General features: G+C 37.1%; 1 protein-coding gene across 1 annotated transcript in view; it reads right to left on the bottom strand.

The window, feature by feature from the left end:
* Positions 1–18,198, bottom strand: part of LOC136874446 (fat-like cadherin-related tumor suppressor homolog) — a 671,031-nt gene that overhangs the window by 172,303 nt on the left and 480,530 nt on the right. Inside the window, exons 23-25 of the mRNA XM_068227805.1 lie at positions 15,902–16,207; positions 5,566–5,774; positions 5,334–5,478 (exon numbers count right to left, since the gene is read on the bottom strand). Coding sequence (XP_068083906.1) covers positions 5,334–5,478; positions 5,566–5,774; positions 15,902–16,207 — 660 coding nt within the window. The remainder of the gene's footprint in view (positions 1–5,333; positions 5,479–5,565; positions 5,775–15,901; positions 16,208–18,198) is intronic.

The raw sequence follows: 18,198 nt of genomic DNA, 5'->3' as shown, positions 1-18,198 counted from the left end.
TGTCTTTGTTCTTTAATACATGTCAGGAATTTCGGAAGCTCCTCTCCCCCTGAATTTGGAAGATATATGGGCATCAGATTGCACTGGTGTGGAATTCTTCCAAAATTGTAAGACATTCAGGCCTTTCAAGTTCTTACTGCGAGCTCTCAGATTTGATAATATAGATAGCAGAGAGGAATGAAAATCACTTGATAAATTTGTGCCAATTCAAGTGTCAAGCCGACTCGGCATATAAAGAGTATCACTTTTTACTCTCCAGACTTTGTACATACTTGTATATACGTTTATATTTTTATATGTGTCATTTTACATTGTATTCTTTATTACGAGGACCTACTGATTTCCATGAGTGTATAATTTTTACAACACTAAACACCCCATTTGTACTTTGTTCCAAACTTCTTAGTATGTATATTCCTTGTATAATTATTAACTATTACTCACCTGTACCATACTAACAGCCCTCATTTCATCTACCACACTTCACTTTATATATTATAAATCCATAAGATTCTTACCGTTAAAATAACATGTTTTAGGATTTCGCCAAGAGTTGTTTACGCTTTAATATGGCTGATGATGACCCCTAGGTGGGTCGAAACTAGTTCCATGTAATTTAAAATATTGTAAATACATCTTAGTATTGAATAGGTGGAAACCTCTACTGTGTTATTATTCATATGTAATTCAAGAAGAGTTCAAGAAATTAATGGAAAACTGCCAGTGTAATTATGTAATTAGTATGAAATGCTGGAACCATTTCATGGAAAGTGTTATATCAGACAGTATATTAGGAGTAAGCTGGCAAGTATGGCATAAAGGAATTTGCATTGACCTTTGCAAGAAGCTGCCAGCCCCGTGGTGTAGGGGTAGCATCCCTGCCTCTCACCTGGAGGCCCAGGATTGGATTCCCGGCCAGGTCAGGAATTTTTACCTGGACCTGAGGCCTGGTTCGAGGTCCACTCAGCCTATGTGATTAGAATTGAGAAGCTATCTGATGGTGAGATAGCGGCCCCGGTCTAGAAAGTCAAGAATAACGGCCGAGAGGTTTTGTCGTGCTGACCATACGACACATCGTAATCTGCAGGCCTACAGGCTGAGCAGCGGTTGCTTGGTAGGCCAAGGCCCTTCAAGGGCTGTAATGCCATAGGGGTTTTTTGTATTTTTTTTGTTTTTTGTTTTTTAAGCAACCAGCACAACCCTCCTCTGTTTGTAGTTCTTCAAAAAGTGTGGTAAAGTTGCTGGTGCAACCAATATCAGGCAGTGGTTGCAGTAAGACTGTAGACAGTTGGTCATCAACATCATCATCAGTTTGCCCTTCCAGCGAGCCAGGTAGGGTGTTTGAAAATGAGCATCTTCCAAAGTTTCCTATTCAAAAAGGTTTTGTTGTCCATGACAGATTTCCAATTCCATCCTCTTCTCTCCATATCTTCTTCCCTCAGTTGGTCCATTCATCTTCTTCTTGGTCTTCCAGCTGGTCTTCTACCTGTTATTCTCTTTTCCAAATAAGCACATGGTAACCTTGTGCTATTCATTTGTTTAACATGCCCAAATCATTTAAGTCTAGATGACCTAAGTCTTTCCTCCATCGATTCATTTAGTCCTAGGTTAGATCAGATCTCATCATTTTTCACATGATCAAGTCTGTGTCTTTTGGAGGGCAGTTCTAAGAAATTTCATTTCACAGGCTTGAATCCTACTACAATCCTTTGATGTTAGTGTGCAGGTTTCCCAAGAATATGTAAAGATGGGAATGAAATATGACTTGTACAGGGTCATTTTTTGTTGGTATTGTTCATATCTTTTGGTAAAGGACATATTAAAAAAGCATAATTTAACAATAGTTAGCACTCTAAGAATAATCAAAAGATGACGATGATGCTTGTTGTTTTAAGGGGCCTAATATCTAGGTCATCGGCCCATAAACAAAAGAGAGGTACCACCTTTATTCATTCAATCTAAAAATTGACCAGTAACAAGTTCCAGTTTTGGATTTAAACCTGAATGTACAATAGTCTCCTGCATTCCAAGAAAGAACAAAGTGGTTTTGCTGCTATCATCTATTCATGCCAGTGACAACAAAGACTGCTACTCTGGAGACACAGCAAAACCTTATATTCTGACATTTTACAGTGGAATGAAAGGAGGTGCAGATATAGTGAACTAACTTAAGGCTACTTCTGAAGAATAATGTGAACAACACAGGAATGCTCAGGAGACAATTTTTTAAATCACTGGCATAGGAATTGTGTAAAGAGTGCATGTAGCTATAACTGATGCATGGAAATCTGCTAAGAATATAGCAAGCAAGAATCCAGGGGACTATTGGTGGAACACGAGAACAAGAACATCCTTGTCCAGTTGCTCAAAGAGGTACAGGAAGATGTGTTAAATGCAACAGCTCCTCAAAAACCAGGTGCACTACTTGGTGGTTATTTTATCTGCAGAGAGCACACTGTGCCTATGTGTCAATACTGTACACAAAAGTAAGCAGGTGACCAAACTCAATGGTGGAGAGTAGAAGACTTATAACAAGTATGATGTATGTGCCTTGTCTTAGACTGAATACTTTTCAGTGTGGTAAAATTATTGTATGGGAAGGCATTAACAATCAGAGACAACAAATGTGGTAGTTAGTGAATACATAAACATCTGTTTCTTATGACATTCATCATATAAAGCAAAAAATATCTTTATCCCATAGTTATGTCATACATTGCCACAGTAGGTGATTACAGTATTGTGTTTTATTGTGTCTGTAAAAAATGCATAGCTTTTTAGAAATTCTATTGCTGTTCAAATAAATTTAAACAATTTTTGAAAAAGGTACAAAAACTTTGGTTTAACTTAGATGCATGACGCCAATGAGTATTTATTTATGTTACTGTAATATTCCAGCTATCAATCGTATATCAATATCAATCGTATATCATTAGTGAAGCTCTATTTATTTTTATCATGACCACAGAGGAAAACTCCTTGAGTGACCTCTGATGTTTGAATATTCTATAAGACCTTTCACGGGTTGACAATATTGAGTCTTTATTTGTCTTCTGCTTGGTTTTTAATAGATGCCAAATGAGGTGTGTGTTCTTGTATTATTTTGATTGTGTAGTTTCTTCATGATTCTTGCCAACCTTTTCTGAAAAAAAAAAAAAAAGAAGAAGAAGAAGAAGACGAAGAAGAAGAAGAAGAAGAATTCATCCAAGCAAAAGCTTAAATTCAAAATTCAAAATAAATTCTTAATTTCTTCCTGACATCTCTAGTTATAATTACATAGTTTGTACTTCAATTCTTTAATATTATCCTGCCTTAACATTGTAAAATTCTTGACTTGCTTAGTATTACAGCTCTCACATCTTTTAACACTTAGTACTCTAATAAGTTTGCCTGGTTACACAAATCTACTCATATTTTATTTTTTAGGAAAAGTAAGGGTGTAGTGCTATCTATTTTTATGGCTAAAACTGAACAAAAATTGAAATTGAATTCTTTACATGATTATGTAAATGGAAATGAAGAATTTTTAGGTATGTTTTTGTTGTTTGATTTTACCTCTGTATAGCACATCTCAAAACAAACATTCAGATCAAGGCCTGGTTTCATTGCAAAGATTTTGAAGAAGAAGTGGGTTCTTTTTGTCTCTTTTTGTTCTGTCTATTACTAGAGCCCTGCATGGATATAAAAAATATTATATGCATCCACTCCGCATCCGCACCTGCATCCGCATCCGTGAATGGTTATCCGTGGATATTGTAAATATTTAACTACAGTATATTACACCCAAGGTATTGAAACAGATAGATCTAACATAATACAACAGGCCTCATACTTAGCACCAGAACCCCTACAGTCACAGGTTTATGAGGGATTTTCTCTTGCGACAACTACCGAAGTATTGACCTTCCTTCCATTAACTGCCAGTAGGAGCCAGTAAGTCTTAGGTCACATTTACGGAATTTATGGTCTCAAGGCTCTTTATATATCACTATTCTACCAGACCACTGTTAAGGATCGCCTAATCATAAGCAAAAATAAGAATATATCTGAGTGAAAATCAGTAAATTTCATTATTTAGAAATTATCAGCAAATTTATCCACAATGCCAATTTGCATCCAGCAAGACACTAACTTCGTGGATATCTGCAGATAGATCCACATCTGTGCAGGGCCCCATCTATTACTGCACTTAACACAGTCCTTTATTTAATATTCTGAGTGTGTGCCTAGATTAAGTGTGGCTCTCTGTTCAGTGGACTCTCATCTTGATTGAAAAAATGTACATTCTACAGACATGATATTGTCCAGGAGTTGCTTAGAGCTTAAATGATGTCACTGACACAAGCTCTTCTTGGAATAAATATATGTTGGAACATATCTGACATTTGAGTGCAAAGGGTTAAATGAGGTTAAGCTAGGGATCTTTATAATCAAACATGTGAGAAACAATAAATGAGACAACTTCTATATACTTTAATTACCATATTATGTAGGCAAAAGTCCTATTTTCTTAGCTTATCTTCAACATAACTAGCCAAAACCTGTCAAAACATGATCATCAATGGGTAAATATTTAGTGAAGGATTTCCATATGTAAGACATTCTTTGTACAATTGCTTTCTGGCAGTACTGCAACTTTAAGTATATCAAACATTTGCACTCTTGACATGCAACATACACCATGGCTGAAAACTGGCTGAGGTTAATTGAAACCTTCATGTTCCAGTGTTTTCTCTTGAGCTTTATTGATCATGATATAAAATGCTAAGTGACTTGGAAATTGGTGCCACTTAAAAGAAAATGGAATGTTTTATCTGATGGAGTTAAATCATCTTGAGGGATTATAGCTCTCTATCTATTTTGAATGTTCAGTCCACTGATTAATGGTTGGGAAGCAAAATGGTGGCTATTTCTGTCCACACTACTGATATAACATGAAGCACTTTTTTATTAAGCATCGGTATATAAATGTATATATGTATTTCTAGTGCGCATGGGAACATTGGTGAAAAATGCATTCTTGACATTTGCATTGTTTTGTTTGGGCATGTAAGGATTTCATTAATATAACTGAAAGTTGCTCCTGATTTGCTATGTTGGCCAAATCAGAATAAATTGGCACATTAGCAGTTTGCTTGTAGTAAAGGTACAATCCTTCAGGTTTCCATGACAGTAGATGGCCTTCTTCTATTTGTAGCTGTGAGTGTAATATTATTTTAATTAAACATTTTCCATGTATGAATTTATTATTGTAGTACTGTATAATATTTTTTTATAGTGTTGTATTTGGTTTTATATTGAAATTATGCCATTTTGAATTCAATGTTACATACCCCAGGGAACTGCACTCTTGAGCAAGGAGATGACCCCTGTGTACCTGTTGATATTAAAAAGCTCCTTCACTCCAGAAGACTGAGTTTCATACAGAGAATATTCTACCTCACCAGCCATATCTTCATCAATATCAACTGCTTTTACCTGCAACAAATGAACGGTATTAAACACAATTTAAAATATAAAGAAGATCCATTGATTCTTAAAGAGAAAATTTGTAACATCACATACCCTGAGGAAACCTGAATTGATAGTTAAATTGCTCTGAATCGTAGCTTTGTATTCTCTTGCTAGGAACTGGGGTGCATTATCATTCTGATCTCCAACTATAACCCTCACAGTAACAAAACCTGATCTTCCTCCACCATCAGTAGCCATAACAGGAATTTCATACAATTTCTGTTTCTCTCGATCCAGTTTCTTCTTGGTGATTATCTCTCCTGCAAGAGAATGAGAAGTCTGAATACAAGGAATTCAAATGTGATGATAAACATTTTTACAATTTGCTTTACGTCGCACTGACACAGATAGGTATTATGGTGACGATGGGATAAGAATGACGTAGAAGTGGGAAGGAAGCGGCCATGGCCTTAATTAAGGTACAGCCCCAGCATTTATCTGATGTGAAAATGGGAAAACATGGAAAATCATCATCAGGGCTGCCGACAGTAAGGTTCAAACCCACTATCTTCCGGATGCAAGTTCACAGCTGCGCGCCCCTAACCGTATGGCCAACTCGCCTGGTAAATGTGACGTTAAAGTATATTCTGAAGGTATATATATGTTATTAAATTTAAGACACACCACTTTCCTCTAATTCAGTGTGTTCCACAGATCACTCCTTCAGTCAATACTTGAAAGAAAAGTGGCTGGCAGCTGTGGACGTGGAACATCTCGGATGGCCTGACTAAAAATTTGGAGATTTGGTTTAATAGCTCATAAACAGAACTACTTCAAACTGCAGTTAACAAAAGTAAAATTGCCACATGGATCCATAAGCTTGGCACTAAATGGGATAGGGTGGTTAGCTCTATGCCAGGCTTCTGTATATCTAGGAGTTATCAGAGAACTTATTTCTTCTTCTTCTTTTTTTGCTAGTGACTTAACGTTGCACCGACATAGGTCTTATGGTGATGATGGGATAGGAAAGCCTATGAGTTGGAAGGAAGTGGCCGTGGCCTTAATTAAGGTACAGCCTGGTGTGAAAATAGGAAACCACGGAAAACAATCTTCAGGGCTGACGACAGTGGAATTCAAATCCACTATCTCCTGGATGCAAGCTCACAGCCACGTGCTCCTAACCACATGGCCAACTTGCCCGGTGAACTCATGTCTAATGTAGCCTGAGTTAATCCCAGTTAACATCTTTACCTTCAACATCTCTAACCACCTTCATGATCTGTACAGATATGGCTTTTGCTTTTTGAAAATTCTTTCACTTTCAACCTCTCCCGAAGTGTCATTTTGCTGATTTTCCCGACTAGGTTAAACCCATCTCCTTCTGTGTGAACCGAGTATACTTTTACTATCTTGGCTAGGCAACTCCCTATTTAAGAAAGAAGCATTTGATGAATCATAAATCATCATCATCCAGCTCCCGCTGTGCAGGGATGTTTATGGCACCTTTCCATCTTCCTCTATCTAACCGCCATTGTTTCTAAAGTGTGTTCCAATCTAGGTTTCTTCTAATTATACTACTCTTGATCATTTTCAACACCCCATGCCTTCTTTTCTTCTATCTGGGTCTCCATCATCCAGTGTGTCATCTTTCCCTCTTCCATCCTCTTAACACGTCCAAGCCATCTACAGTTATCCCTCTATATTCTATTGTAAAGCTTTTCCATTCCGATGTCCTTCCTAATGTCTTCTTAAACCACAAATATTGTTTGTTAAAGTAGAAGCCATTTTCCTCACTCTACTAAATGCAACATATTAATATAACACAAGTTTAGCTTTTATTAATCCACTATTGCACAATAACACATCCAAAAACAGGTCACATCACTAGTGCATGGCAAGCAGAAAGTTATCAGTGAGACCAATGACCAGGAATGACACATTGCAGACTTGACAACTAAGTGATTATGATATGCAATAAGATACGCTCATAATATTTCCAGATTTAATGTCAATGAACACAGCATTTTAACAGATAATAATTTTATATTTGTCCACAATAATCAGCTATTTTCAAACAACAACAACAATGACAACAACAATAATAATAACATGATTTGATATAGAATCATGATGATCTTTCAAGAATGATATATTACTCATTAAATGTTTTCTTTCTTTCTTTCTTTTTTTTTTAAACATATTTTCTAGTGTTATTTCTTAATCTTGCAATGGTTTCAACAGACTGGAAACTTAAAGGTTACATGTCATAAATACTGGACAAAAGTTCAAAATTTACTGACAGAATGATAATTTGCTCTTTTTTTAAATGACTTTATAACTCTGTATGATACAGTTCTCTAGTGTTTCATGAATATTATGTTGCTTACAAATTACAACTATATTTGTCCACATTAGAACTAACAGGATATTCAAATACCCAATAGTGCAATAAATGAATTACATGATCCACGACTGGCTAACTTAAAAAAGTCAAATAAACAAAAATATTAGACCTAGTCTCATAGCAGAATCCTTCTTCTATATTAAGATTTATTAAACACAATGTGTACATTACAGAGCTTTACAAAAAGTTGTTGTCCTCAGTATAAAATCTTAATGATTTAGTCCTTGCTATGCACTCGAGTAAATGGTACAGGTCATATTATTGCCCACATAGTGTACAGATTCATTGGCCTGATACTTGATGAAACCCTCGTTGGATGCAGATTCTGTAGTAGAAGCCATGTACAGCCATTCTCGTATAAACATGTTGCAGTGAGAAATTTGGTTCCTTCCATTCATCTGTATTCATGGCCAGTGTAAGATAAAATTTGTTTTCAGTTTCATTAGCCTTTTTATCCCTTTCTGTTATATGGGCTTCATGTACAGCTGTTTGAGGCAGGTTGTTCTTTATCGCTATCTCTCTGTGTTTGAGGCAGGTTGTTCTTTATCGCTATCTCTCTGGTGAAAAATCTGTGGTGGCTTGGAGGTAGACAAGTCTTGACCTCGCTGTTTGTGATAGTCTAAAGGCTCTATCTACGTAGGTAGGTTACTTAGAATATCTCTATTCTCCTAAAGTTTGCGAGAGAAAGGTGGGACCAAATTTGGGTAATTGTGTAACAAGCTATCAATCTTGATGTGAATTAAACTTAAGGCTGAACCAAGTGGTAATTTTTTCAAATTCTTAATTGCAAATATTGCTTTGATAGCAGTTGTGCTTCTCTCTTCTATATGCTTTGTGAATGATTTTCCTGTGACTTGAAGTGTTAGTCCTAGGTATTTGTAAGAGTTTACCAGCTCTAGCTGACCATTTCCACAGTAGATGATGTCTGCCTTGGAGATGTTTCCCCCTCTCCTGAATTTCAAGACTTTTGTTTTATTGGTATTGATGTATAGTTGATTGCTTTGTGACCAAGACTAAAACTTGTTCAGTCCTTTCTGTAGGGCCAGGCTGCTTTTAGAAAGAAAAATCATGTCATCCGCACAGAGAAGCATTGTGATGTGTTCAGATGCAACATCATTTACTACATCGTGGGTAAATGTATTGAATAGAAATGGGCTGAGAGGGTCACCTTGGAGGACTCCGTTAGTTTGAACTATCGGCCTTGATTGGCTTACTCTGTTCGAGACTAATAGCAGGTTAAACTCCATTATGCTCTCGTTTAGTAGTAGCAAATCATTTTGTCTACCCAGAATAGTAGTTAGTTTTCTTATCAGGATGTTCCAGTTTACATTGTTGAAGGCTTTAGTGAAATCTATGAAGGTGGCAAATAAATGTCCTTTTATTACCTTGGTCATATCCCATATGTAGGACAGTACTTTCTCTATGGCTTGTAATGTGGGCTTACCGGCTGTGAAACCGTATTGTTCCTCTGGAATGTGTACCATGGCCTGTGGCTGAATATGAGTCAGAATGATATTTGAGAGAACTTCAAAGGGAGCGCATTCGAGTGCAATTCCATGATAAGCATCAGGGGAGTCTTTCAGTCCTTTTCCTTTGTATAAAATGTGGAATTAAGATTCTCTCCACTGTCCGGGGATCAGATGTTGTTTGATGTACTTGTTGAATAAAGCTGTCCAGATCTCAATGGTAGATGGTAATGATTTTAATATTTCGTTAGGTTATCAGATCCTGCTGATTTTCTGTTCGCTTTGCAAGAAGATTGACTGAACCTCCACTGCAGTAACTGTTAGTTCAGTGTCCCCTGTACTAACAGTGTTCCTCCCTTCATGCAGCTGTGATTGATTAAATATCTTGGTAAAGTGTTCTTCCCATACGTCCATTGGGATCTGTGAATTTACCTTACAGCGTATGGGTCCCAGAATTTTGTAAGGGGTATTTTCTGCTTCCAGTATTGTTTTGAGTTCCTTCTTTCAGAACTGGAATCTTTCTTCTATCACTAGAATTGTATACTTTCTTCTTTCCTCTATGTATTCTGTCAACGATTCTTCAGATTGGATTTGTCTCCACTTATGTAGTTTGTTTAGCGTCGATCTTCTGAGAATGTAACACTCTTCATCAAACCATGGTTTGCTTATTTTGTTCAGGGGTTTCTCTCTGGTTGACATCATAAGCGAAGTTGTAAGCATCTCTGATGCTTTATTTATGTTGCTTGTTTCGATACAAGCCAGATTTTCGTTGAGCTGTATATTGTTGATTTGGCGTGGAGACCAATGTTATGCAGTTCTCCTGGGTTCTGTGATATCTATAAGAAAGTTTGTTTGAATCGGTATGTGCTTCCGTGTGAATGTCCACAGTTGCTGCTGATTATTACCGCTATTTCCTTTCCCCTGAATAACGTTAGATCTATTGTACTGGATCCATTACGAGCAATGAACGTAGGTAGAATGGCTTTGCCGGTCAGAGAGAATCCCTCTTCATCCAACAGTTCGAAAAAGGCCTTTGCTTTCCTGTCAGACTTATCTTTACAACAATTAAAGTCACCACCTAATATTACAGGAATGTTTATGTCAATTCTTTGTAGTGTCTGTAAGATGGTTTCTGTAACGATTTTGGTTGTGTCCGTAGGTTTTATGTACATCCCGATGACTGCTAATTGCTTAAAGATGATGATCACTGAATTTTCTTCAATATGCTTACTGATTCGATCTCCTAGGGATGGTTTGTAGCAGACAGACACTCCTCCATATGGTCCCCCCTTCTGTCTTGCCTCTGCTAATGCATGAACGGAGTAATAACCATTAATGTTTATTTGTTCCAGAAGAAACGTTTCTGTGGCTATTAATATGTCTTCGTTGATTAATGATATCTCTTGTGCTTTCATAAGTGATCTTAGTCCTTGTACATTCCAAAGAAAGAGTTTCAACTTAGTATTGACAAAACCGAAAGGGCCGAAAAATTGCATTTTCTGGCCAGATTGCAGGACTGAATGCCTTTTCCTTATACCTGAATGGTACACCAACTTTAAAGGCTTTACTGGTACCTCTTGTGTTTAACATTTCACATTTGGTAACCTTATCGATATTATTTTCTCGAAGGTGTTGAATATTTCCCACAGTGGTTTCTTGTCCCAGTCTTCCAACATAAATCCATACGTTTCTCTCTGCTGCTTTCAAGCAGCAGAGATGATTGTAGATGATTGGGGTCCTTCCTGATCCTTGTGAAAGATGGGGTTTTGTGCATCTGAAGTAGTTCCGCTGAGCTTAGCTTTCCGGCCTATTATACTGTAGTTGTCCAGGGTGTTTAGTCTATTCTTTCGTTGTATTGACTTTGTTCGATTTCTTCATTTCTCACCTCCCCTGGTTCCAAGATGCATGAGGAGTGAACCTCTGTATCATGGCTGCTTGTTTGCATTTGGTCAATATTGAGATGTTCTTCCATCTGTTTCTTTGCCTTCTTTTGTTTCTTATTCAGATTCTTTTGTGGGGCTTGTTGATTTTCTTGAGGAGATGGCTTAGGAGTTATTGAGGTGGATACAATTTTGCTGCCCATTTCACTTGCTAAAGCTTCCAGTATCTTTTCCTGTATCTTTTCTGCCAGTGAGATTTGTATTTGCATCTTCAAGCTATCCATGACTGCTTCTAATGTTTTGGTGAACTTAGTCCAGAGTTCTCCCTCTTCTTCTATTTTTCTTAGCCTCGGTTTGCAGTTTTCACAAAGCCAAGAGAGTCTACAACTTGACCTATGAAATGTGTCAAATTCTCCTTGGGTTAGGCCAGCGCACTTCTTATGTTCTCGTGTTCCACATCCATTACATTCGATTGAGCTACTATCTGTGAAGTTCTTCTTACAGCTTCCACAGAATTCTGTTGGGTCACTCTGTACTGCTCTATCCGGCATTTTGGAGAGTGCCACATGAGATATCTCTACTAATAATAATGGCCGTTGCTCTCGGTAAAGTTAGTTTACGATATGCTACGGGAGTTTTATTACTAATGAGAACGGAGATCGCTCTCAGACGTGCACTATTATAACCCCAAACGGCAAAACTTATGATATTTATGCTGTACGTAATCAAATAGAATAGTGATAGATACTTTTTTCAATTAAATGCAATCGCACTGCAAAATATACTTACAACTTGTAATGATACACTAAGACACTAGTTTATCTATCATTAATGCCGTTAATACAGGGAGCAGTATTTATGCTTTTTCCACTGGCCGCTATTACTTCTTCCGACTGGCCGCCATTACTTCTTCTGACTATCTGATATCTTTGCATTTATTCTGCATATTTTCACAAATCATTGTCATTTGAACTGTAGCTTACATATGATAATGCACAAGCAAGATACAGTAATTTCAGCATGCACCAGGGCATGAAATATACCACACCAGTCTATTACAGTACTGTAATTCATGAATTTGAATCCACATCCATGGTCTGAGGATTAACAGTAGTGGCTTCCATCCCAGTTGATTCCTCGTTCTGCCACTAATTTAAAACTGATTGAGGGACTGCAGCAGAGATTTGTGTTATAATCCCAATCTTAGCTATCCTAGAAGTATTTTTTGTTGTGATTTTTTCATTTCAACTTCCAAATGATACATAACAGAGCTACAGCCACTTTCTTACCTGTACTAGCTGCATTTAATATAAATGCACACACAACTGAAGACACTACAGTGACACAGGTTATCAAAAAAGCAATCTCATACATACCAGTAAAATATTATGTGGATTTGATGGTCAAAGTGTCCTGAGACCTTTACATGAAACAACAACAACATAAATTTGAGAGATCTTTCTATTCTGTCTTGTAGACTGTATATGGTACTGTATTATGCAGGTTGCTTGCAATGGATGCATAATTAAATAATACAAATTTAACATTTTGTGAATCAAATGGGTGAAAATAATTTAAGGTTAAATTTTTCCTTATTCTGACAAGCAAATGATTCCCAGTGCATAATCTGATCATACATACTGGCAGCTGCCATCTTGGTATTATGACGAGAAGTTAAAATATAGCTGTTCACAATTTGAGACTACTAAAGAATATGTCATTGTCACCAATGAGTCTTAAGGGATAGCATTTTAGCTTTCTGCCTGGTAAGACTGGGTTTCATCCCTAGCTTGACGATGCAGGGATAAAGTCCTGTTGTTAAGTCTGAAATAGGATGTACTCAGACTCATAAGGACAGCTGTGTTACATGTTAGTTGTTTGTCAGACTATTTAGAGTTGCATAAAGGGCCTGAGGCAATGTTGAAAATGTATTCAGAAAATAATACGGTATTGAATAATCATCAAATCTTTCATTGCAAAAGAATGATTGATGTCCAAAATGTTACCTTAAACCTAGATACCTACATATTTGTGTTAAAATTATTTGGTACAAAGGAATCATGCAACTTTGAAATATTTAAAATAGGCAAGAGATACTGGTATTCTCTTAAGTTTAAGAGGTTAAAAAATTACACTGTTACCAACACAGAGGTCATCAATAGGTAGAGGCATGATCTTTTAATTAATTTATGTTCAATTTTCAAAAAAGGAAACCATTTCTGTGTTATTTTGCAAAATAGAGCTTAATAATTTTCTAAAATTATTCATAAAAGGTCTCATTCATATGATTTGTGAATTATTTTTGTAAACGATATACAAAGAAAAACATTATTAATAATAATTCATTATTCTTTGTGTAATCTTGATTGGGACTATAATACAGCCTTAATCAAGATTACATAACAAATTACCCCTAAATGGCCATAGTCATCACCCAATATAGCCATATGATTAAAGGATTTCCTACAATATTAAAATGAACAAGTACTACTGTCAAAATGAGAAATCCTTACTCTTATTAAAATGAACAAGTACTACTGTCAAAATGAGAAATCCTTACTCTGTCTTCTACTTTCCTTCACATATGTGATGTTGGAATACAATTTCAAGCTTGTTATTTTCCATGAATTTCAGTGCAGTTTTGCACTTATCACAAAATGAGCAAATTTTGCTTTAAACTGACCTGATTTCCTGTAATTCATGAGAACAAAATCACTAATTTTTAACAAAAATCATATGATCCATTAAGATATCTCAAAACTGCAGCAAAATATGTTTTGTCCATGCCTGTACCTATGGGCACCAACTCAAAAGAGCTGCCATACACCATTATTATTCATTCATTGATACGGCCAACTGTGGGCCACATTTACACACTCTATCTGCTCTTCTGTTCTTCTATCATGCAGAGTAATACCCTTCTCTTTGCATTCTCACCAAAGATCCCTCTTCCCTCACTCGTGCAGCCTTTTTGCTAAATGTTTTCTGCTCCATAAAGGCACTTTATTCTGACCTTCATGCATGTTTTAATTTGGCTTGAATAGAGATGGACTTGACTTGTAGGTCTCATGGCCTTCTAGAAATCTACAAAGGTTAAGACTGTCCTCTTCTGGTTTCTCATTGATCATACTTTGATTAATTATTTTAGGATATATATTTGTTCTGCATGTGAACACCCTTCCCTGAAGCCTACCTGATATTCACCTATCTGTTTGTCTAGATGAGTTTCAAATCTACATTGCAAGGCTTTTGAGAGAATTTTGTATGCTACAGGAAGAAGGGGATAACTCTGTAGTTGCTGGCATTGGCTCAGTCTCCTTTTCTTGTGCAATGGGTAAATGAGTACTTCTTTTACAGTGAAAGCAAATTATATATAACACTCTTAATTTGACTTGATTCCACTCAGCTTTTTGGTTCTGATTATCTAAGGCTTTTTGTCAGGATGACTGTTGCATGGTTTCAATCATTTAAAATCAACACTCATCACATCATCATCATCAATTTCTGCAATTAGCTTTGTAACATCTCCCCTAACAGTGCTACATTTTGTAAATAACAGTCACTATGGTGGTGGTGGTGGTGGTGATGATTTTTGTTTCAAGGGGAGTACAACTAGACAACCATCTCCTCTCAGCACTAATCAGAGGAGAAAAAGGATGAGCTCAGAATCTTTGAAGAATGAAAATATAGTCAAAGGCAGGGAAGGACCCAAGAAAGGTATTGAAGTTGAAAGACTCCCTAGACCTCACAAACGTAATACTATCGAGGTCAGAGAGTACTTGTACAAGAGTTCACCAACGGAAATCAGATGGGAATGGTGAAAATTAAGAGCCTGGTACAAGAAAGCGAAAGCAATACCAGACAGGGATATTGAAGTAGCCAATTCCATGTCAAATATGTTACCTTAAAGGCTCTGTCAAACAGGAAGTGGACTGTCTGCATGGACGACATTACCGCAGTCTGTTGCGGACTAGGGTAGTCAAATAGAATGCAAACAAGTCAGGGTGAACCAGTGTGAAAGCAGTCACAATCAAGTGCATACCGATTCAGTTCTTTTTCTTTCTGGAACTGGTGTTATAATTTTGTTGTTTTAATTAAATGTCCAGCATCCCCTGTGGGTGAGGGACGCAGATGAAGAATACACCCACGGTATCTCCTGCCTGCCGTAAGGGGCGACCAAGGGATGATGACATTAGAACCATGAGACTACTTGTGATCTTTGTAATTGACGTGCTGTGTGTCGTACAGGTGTTCATGATCACGCACTAGATCAATTACTTATTCCTCCTTATCTTCTGGAGTGTTGGCCATGCAAACTCTGTGAAAATTTAAAACTGTCCGACAGTTCACTGCGAACCAGTCTGGACCACTGCGGTAGGCCGCCTTCTGTGTGAACAGGATGATGTAATATCATACAGAGTCCGCGCGGACGAAAGCGGCCAGTCCGCACGCACAGTCCGCTTCCTGTTTGACAGAGCCTTGAACCTAGATATCTAAATATTCATATTACAATTACTTGGTACAAAGGAATCATGCAACTTTGAAATATTTACAGTAAGCAAGAGATATCCTCGTTGATGACTTAAAAAAAATCTATGTAGCAGTTTAAGGGATGTTAAAAAATAACATTATTATTACCAACATTGTTAGGTTTCCTCAATGTAACTTTAGTAAAATTTATCACAGGAATGACTTACCAGATTTTTTATGAATCTCAAAGGTTTCTCGCAGAAGTTCAGAAGGAACAGCATAGGTGAATTCTCCATAAATTCCAAAATCTGCATCTGATGCAGAAACTCTTGCAACAAAGGTTCCATGTGGAAGATTCTCATCAACCCTGACTTCGAACAACAGTTTTGGGAACACAGGATTATTTCTGTTGGCAGGCAATATCTCAATCTTTACCCAAGTAAAGCTTGTATATACTCCATCAGTAACAGATATGTTAAGAAGATACATGGATTGTTCTACAAAGTTCTGCAAGTTCATGAGTGATATTATTCCTAAAAGAGACAAATAATAAACAAAATCACATCATTTAAAATGGCAGTGTATTTTAAGATAACACACAAAATGAAGAAGATTACAAGGAGTTAACATCATCTGAAAACATCTATTTCATACGTAAATATCATAATGAAAGTGAATGTTCTACAGCTGTGTCTAGTTTATTGTCATTCTTTTTTGCTGTAGACGTGAGGAAGGATTTTGCTACACTAATAAATACATATCAATAATAATAATGATGATGATGATGATGATGATGATGATGATGATGATGATGATGATGATGATAATACCTCATCTACCATGCCAGGCATTTGGACTTGATGCCATTTAGATTGCCTGTGCATCAGTTTTGATGTTATGATTTACTTCTACCAGATGGCAAGGTAATCTGGATCTCTTGCTGGGCAATATATGGCTGAGTTTTAATTAATTTTGTCCAGTAAACACCAAATTTGTCACCAAAGATATTTCACATACTGACATTGTATGACAAGCAGTATTGAATGGAATCATTTAAAATTGGTTTTACATCACACCGACACAGATAGGTCTTACAGCAACGATGGTAGAGGAAAGGGCTTGGAATGGGGCGGAAGCAGACGTGAGCTTAATTAAGGTACAGCCCAAGCATTTGCCTGGTGTGAAAATGGGAAACCACGGTGGAATCATTTCTGTCCTTCAAAAATCTGACTAACTCTGTCAGGTTCAAACCCGCAATCTTGGGATCCAGAGACCAACACTCTACTATTGATCCTCAGAGGTAACTATCTCCTAACTATAAACCTTTAGCTATACAATTGATAAAGTTTAATCAAGTCGTTTATTAGCAAAAAAAGTTCCTGGTACTGAATTTATAGGCAAATATTCCCCTCTTGGTCAAGTAGTTGAAACAGTTAAATGAATCTGTAAATATATGGAAATTCAGATCTACTAAAAATATTTGACTATTAAGACAAAGCATTCAATAACATTGTAGGGATATGCATTAAAAAAAAAAAATCTATTTATGAAACTGAACAGGCTGGGCTGAGTGGCTCAGATGGTTGAGACGCTGGCCTTCTGACCCCAACTTGGCAGGTTCGATCCTGGCTCAGTTTGGTGGTATTTGAAGGTACTCAAATACGTCAGTCTCAAGTTGGTAGATTTACTGGCACGTAAAAGAACTCCTGAGGGACTAAATTCCAGCACTTCGGTGACTCCAAGCCAGGGGTTGGCAGTATCTGTCAAAGTGTTAATGAAAGGAGTGTTGTAAGAATCAGAGTCCTTAAAATGTTAAATAAAAAAGCAAAGCAAAGCAAAGCAATGTCACCTCCGTACAGGCCATGAAGGCCCTTGGAGGAGTGGAAGGTAAAGGCTTCCACCATTGTTAACCTCGGCACGTGATGGGGTAGAGTGGTTAGCTCTATGCCCGGCCACCTTTGCCCCCAGGAATTAACCTGGTACTCATTTTTGGTGTAGGCTGAGTGGCCGTTTAAATAATAAAGGCTGGGTGAAACATGGCCAGAAGCCTTAAGAGGTAGTCGAGAATCTGATCAACACAGTGCACTCAAACTTATTAATGTTACAAGGGCTAAAAGTGTAATTTTATGTATGAATTGAGATGTTGAGAGGTTAAGAATTTCAAAATGATTACATGAAAACTTCTGCCTGTGTAATAATACAGTGTTTTATTTCCTAATACATTGAATTTTTTGTTCTTATTAAATAGTACTGCCTGCTGTCATTTCTTGATGGATACAGTACTTTTGCATCCATCTCTTGGCACAGGCCAGAGTAAAGTATAGCTTCACCGAAGTCCCAGTCAACATCCATGGCTGTGACAATATGGAAGCTGCTGGGGTATGGGTAGTGCTGAGTAATGACATTCAGAGCACAACTAGTGAATCTGAGTGTTATGAAAGGTGCTGCTCACAGGGTCAGTCGTGCTGCAATAGTACTTTCTGACCCAGTGAGGAAAGCAATGGCAAACTACTCACTCCTCATC

The sequence above is a fragment of the Anabrus simplex genome, chromosome 5 (genome assembly GCF_040414725.1).
Source record: "Anabrus simplex isolate iqAnaSimp1 chromosome 5, ASM4041472v1, whole genome shotgun sequence".
In the NCBI taxonomy this organism is placed as follows: Eukaryota; Metazoa; Arthropoda; class Insecta; order Orthoptera; family Tettigoniidae; genus Anabrus; species Anabrus simplex.
This window is presented reverse-complemented; position numbering and strand designations above follow the sequence as displayed.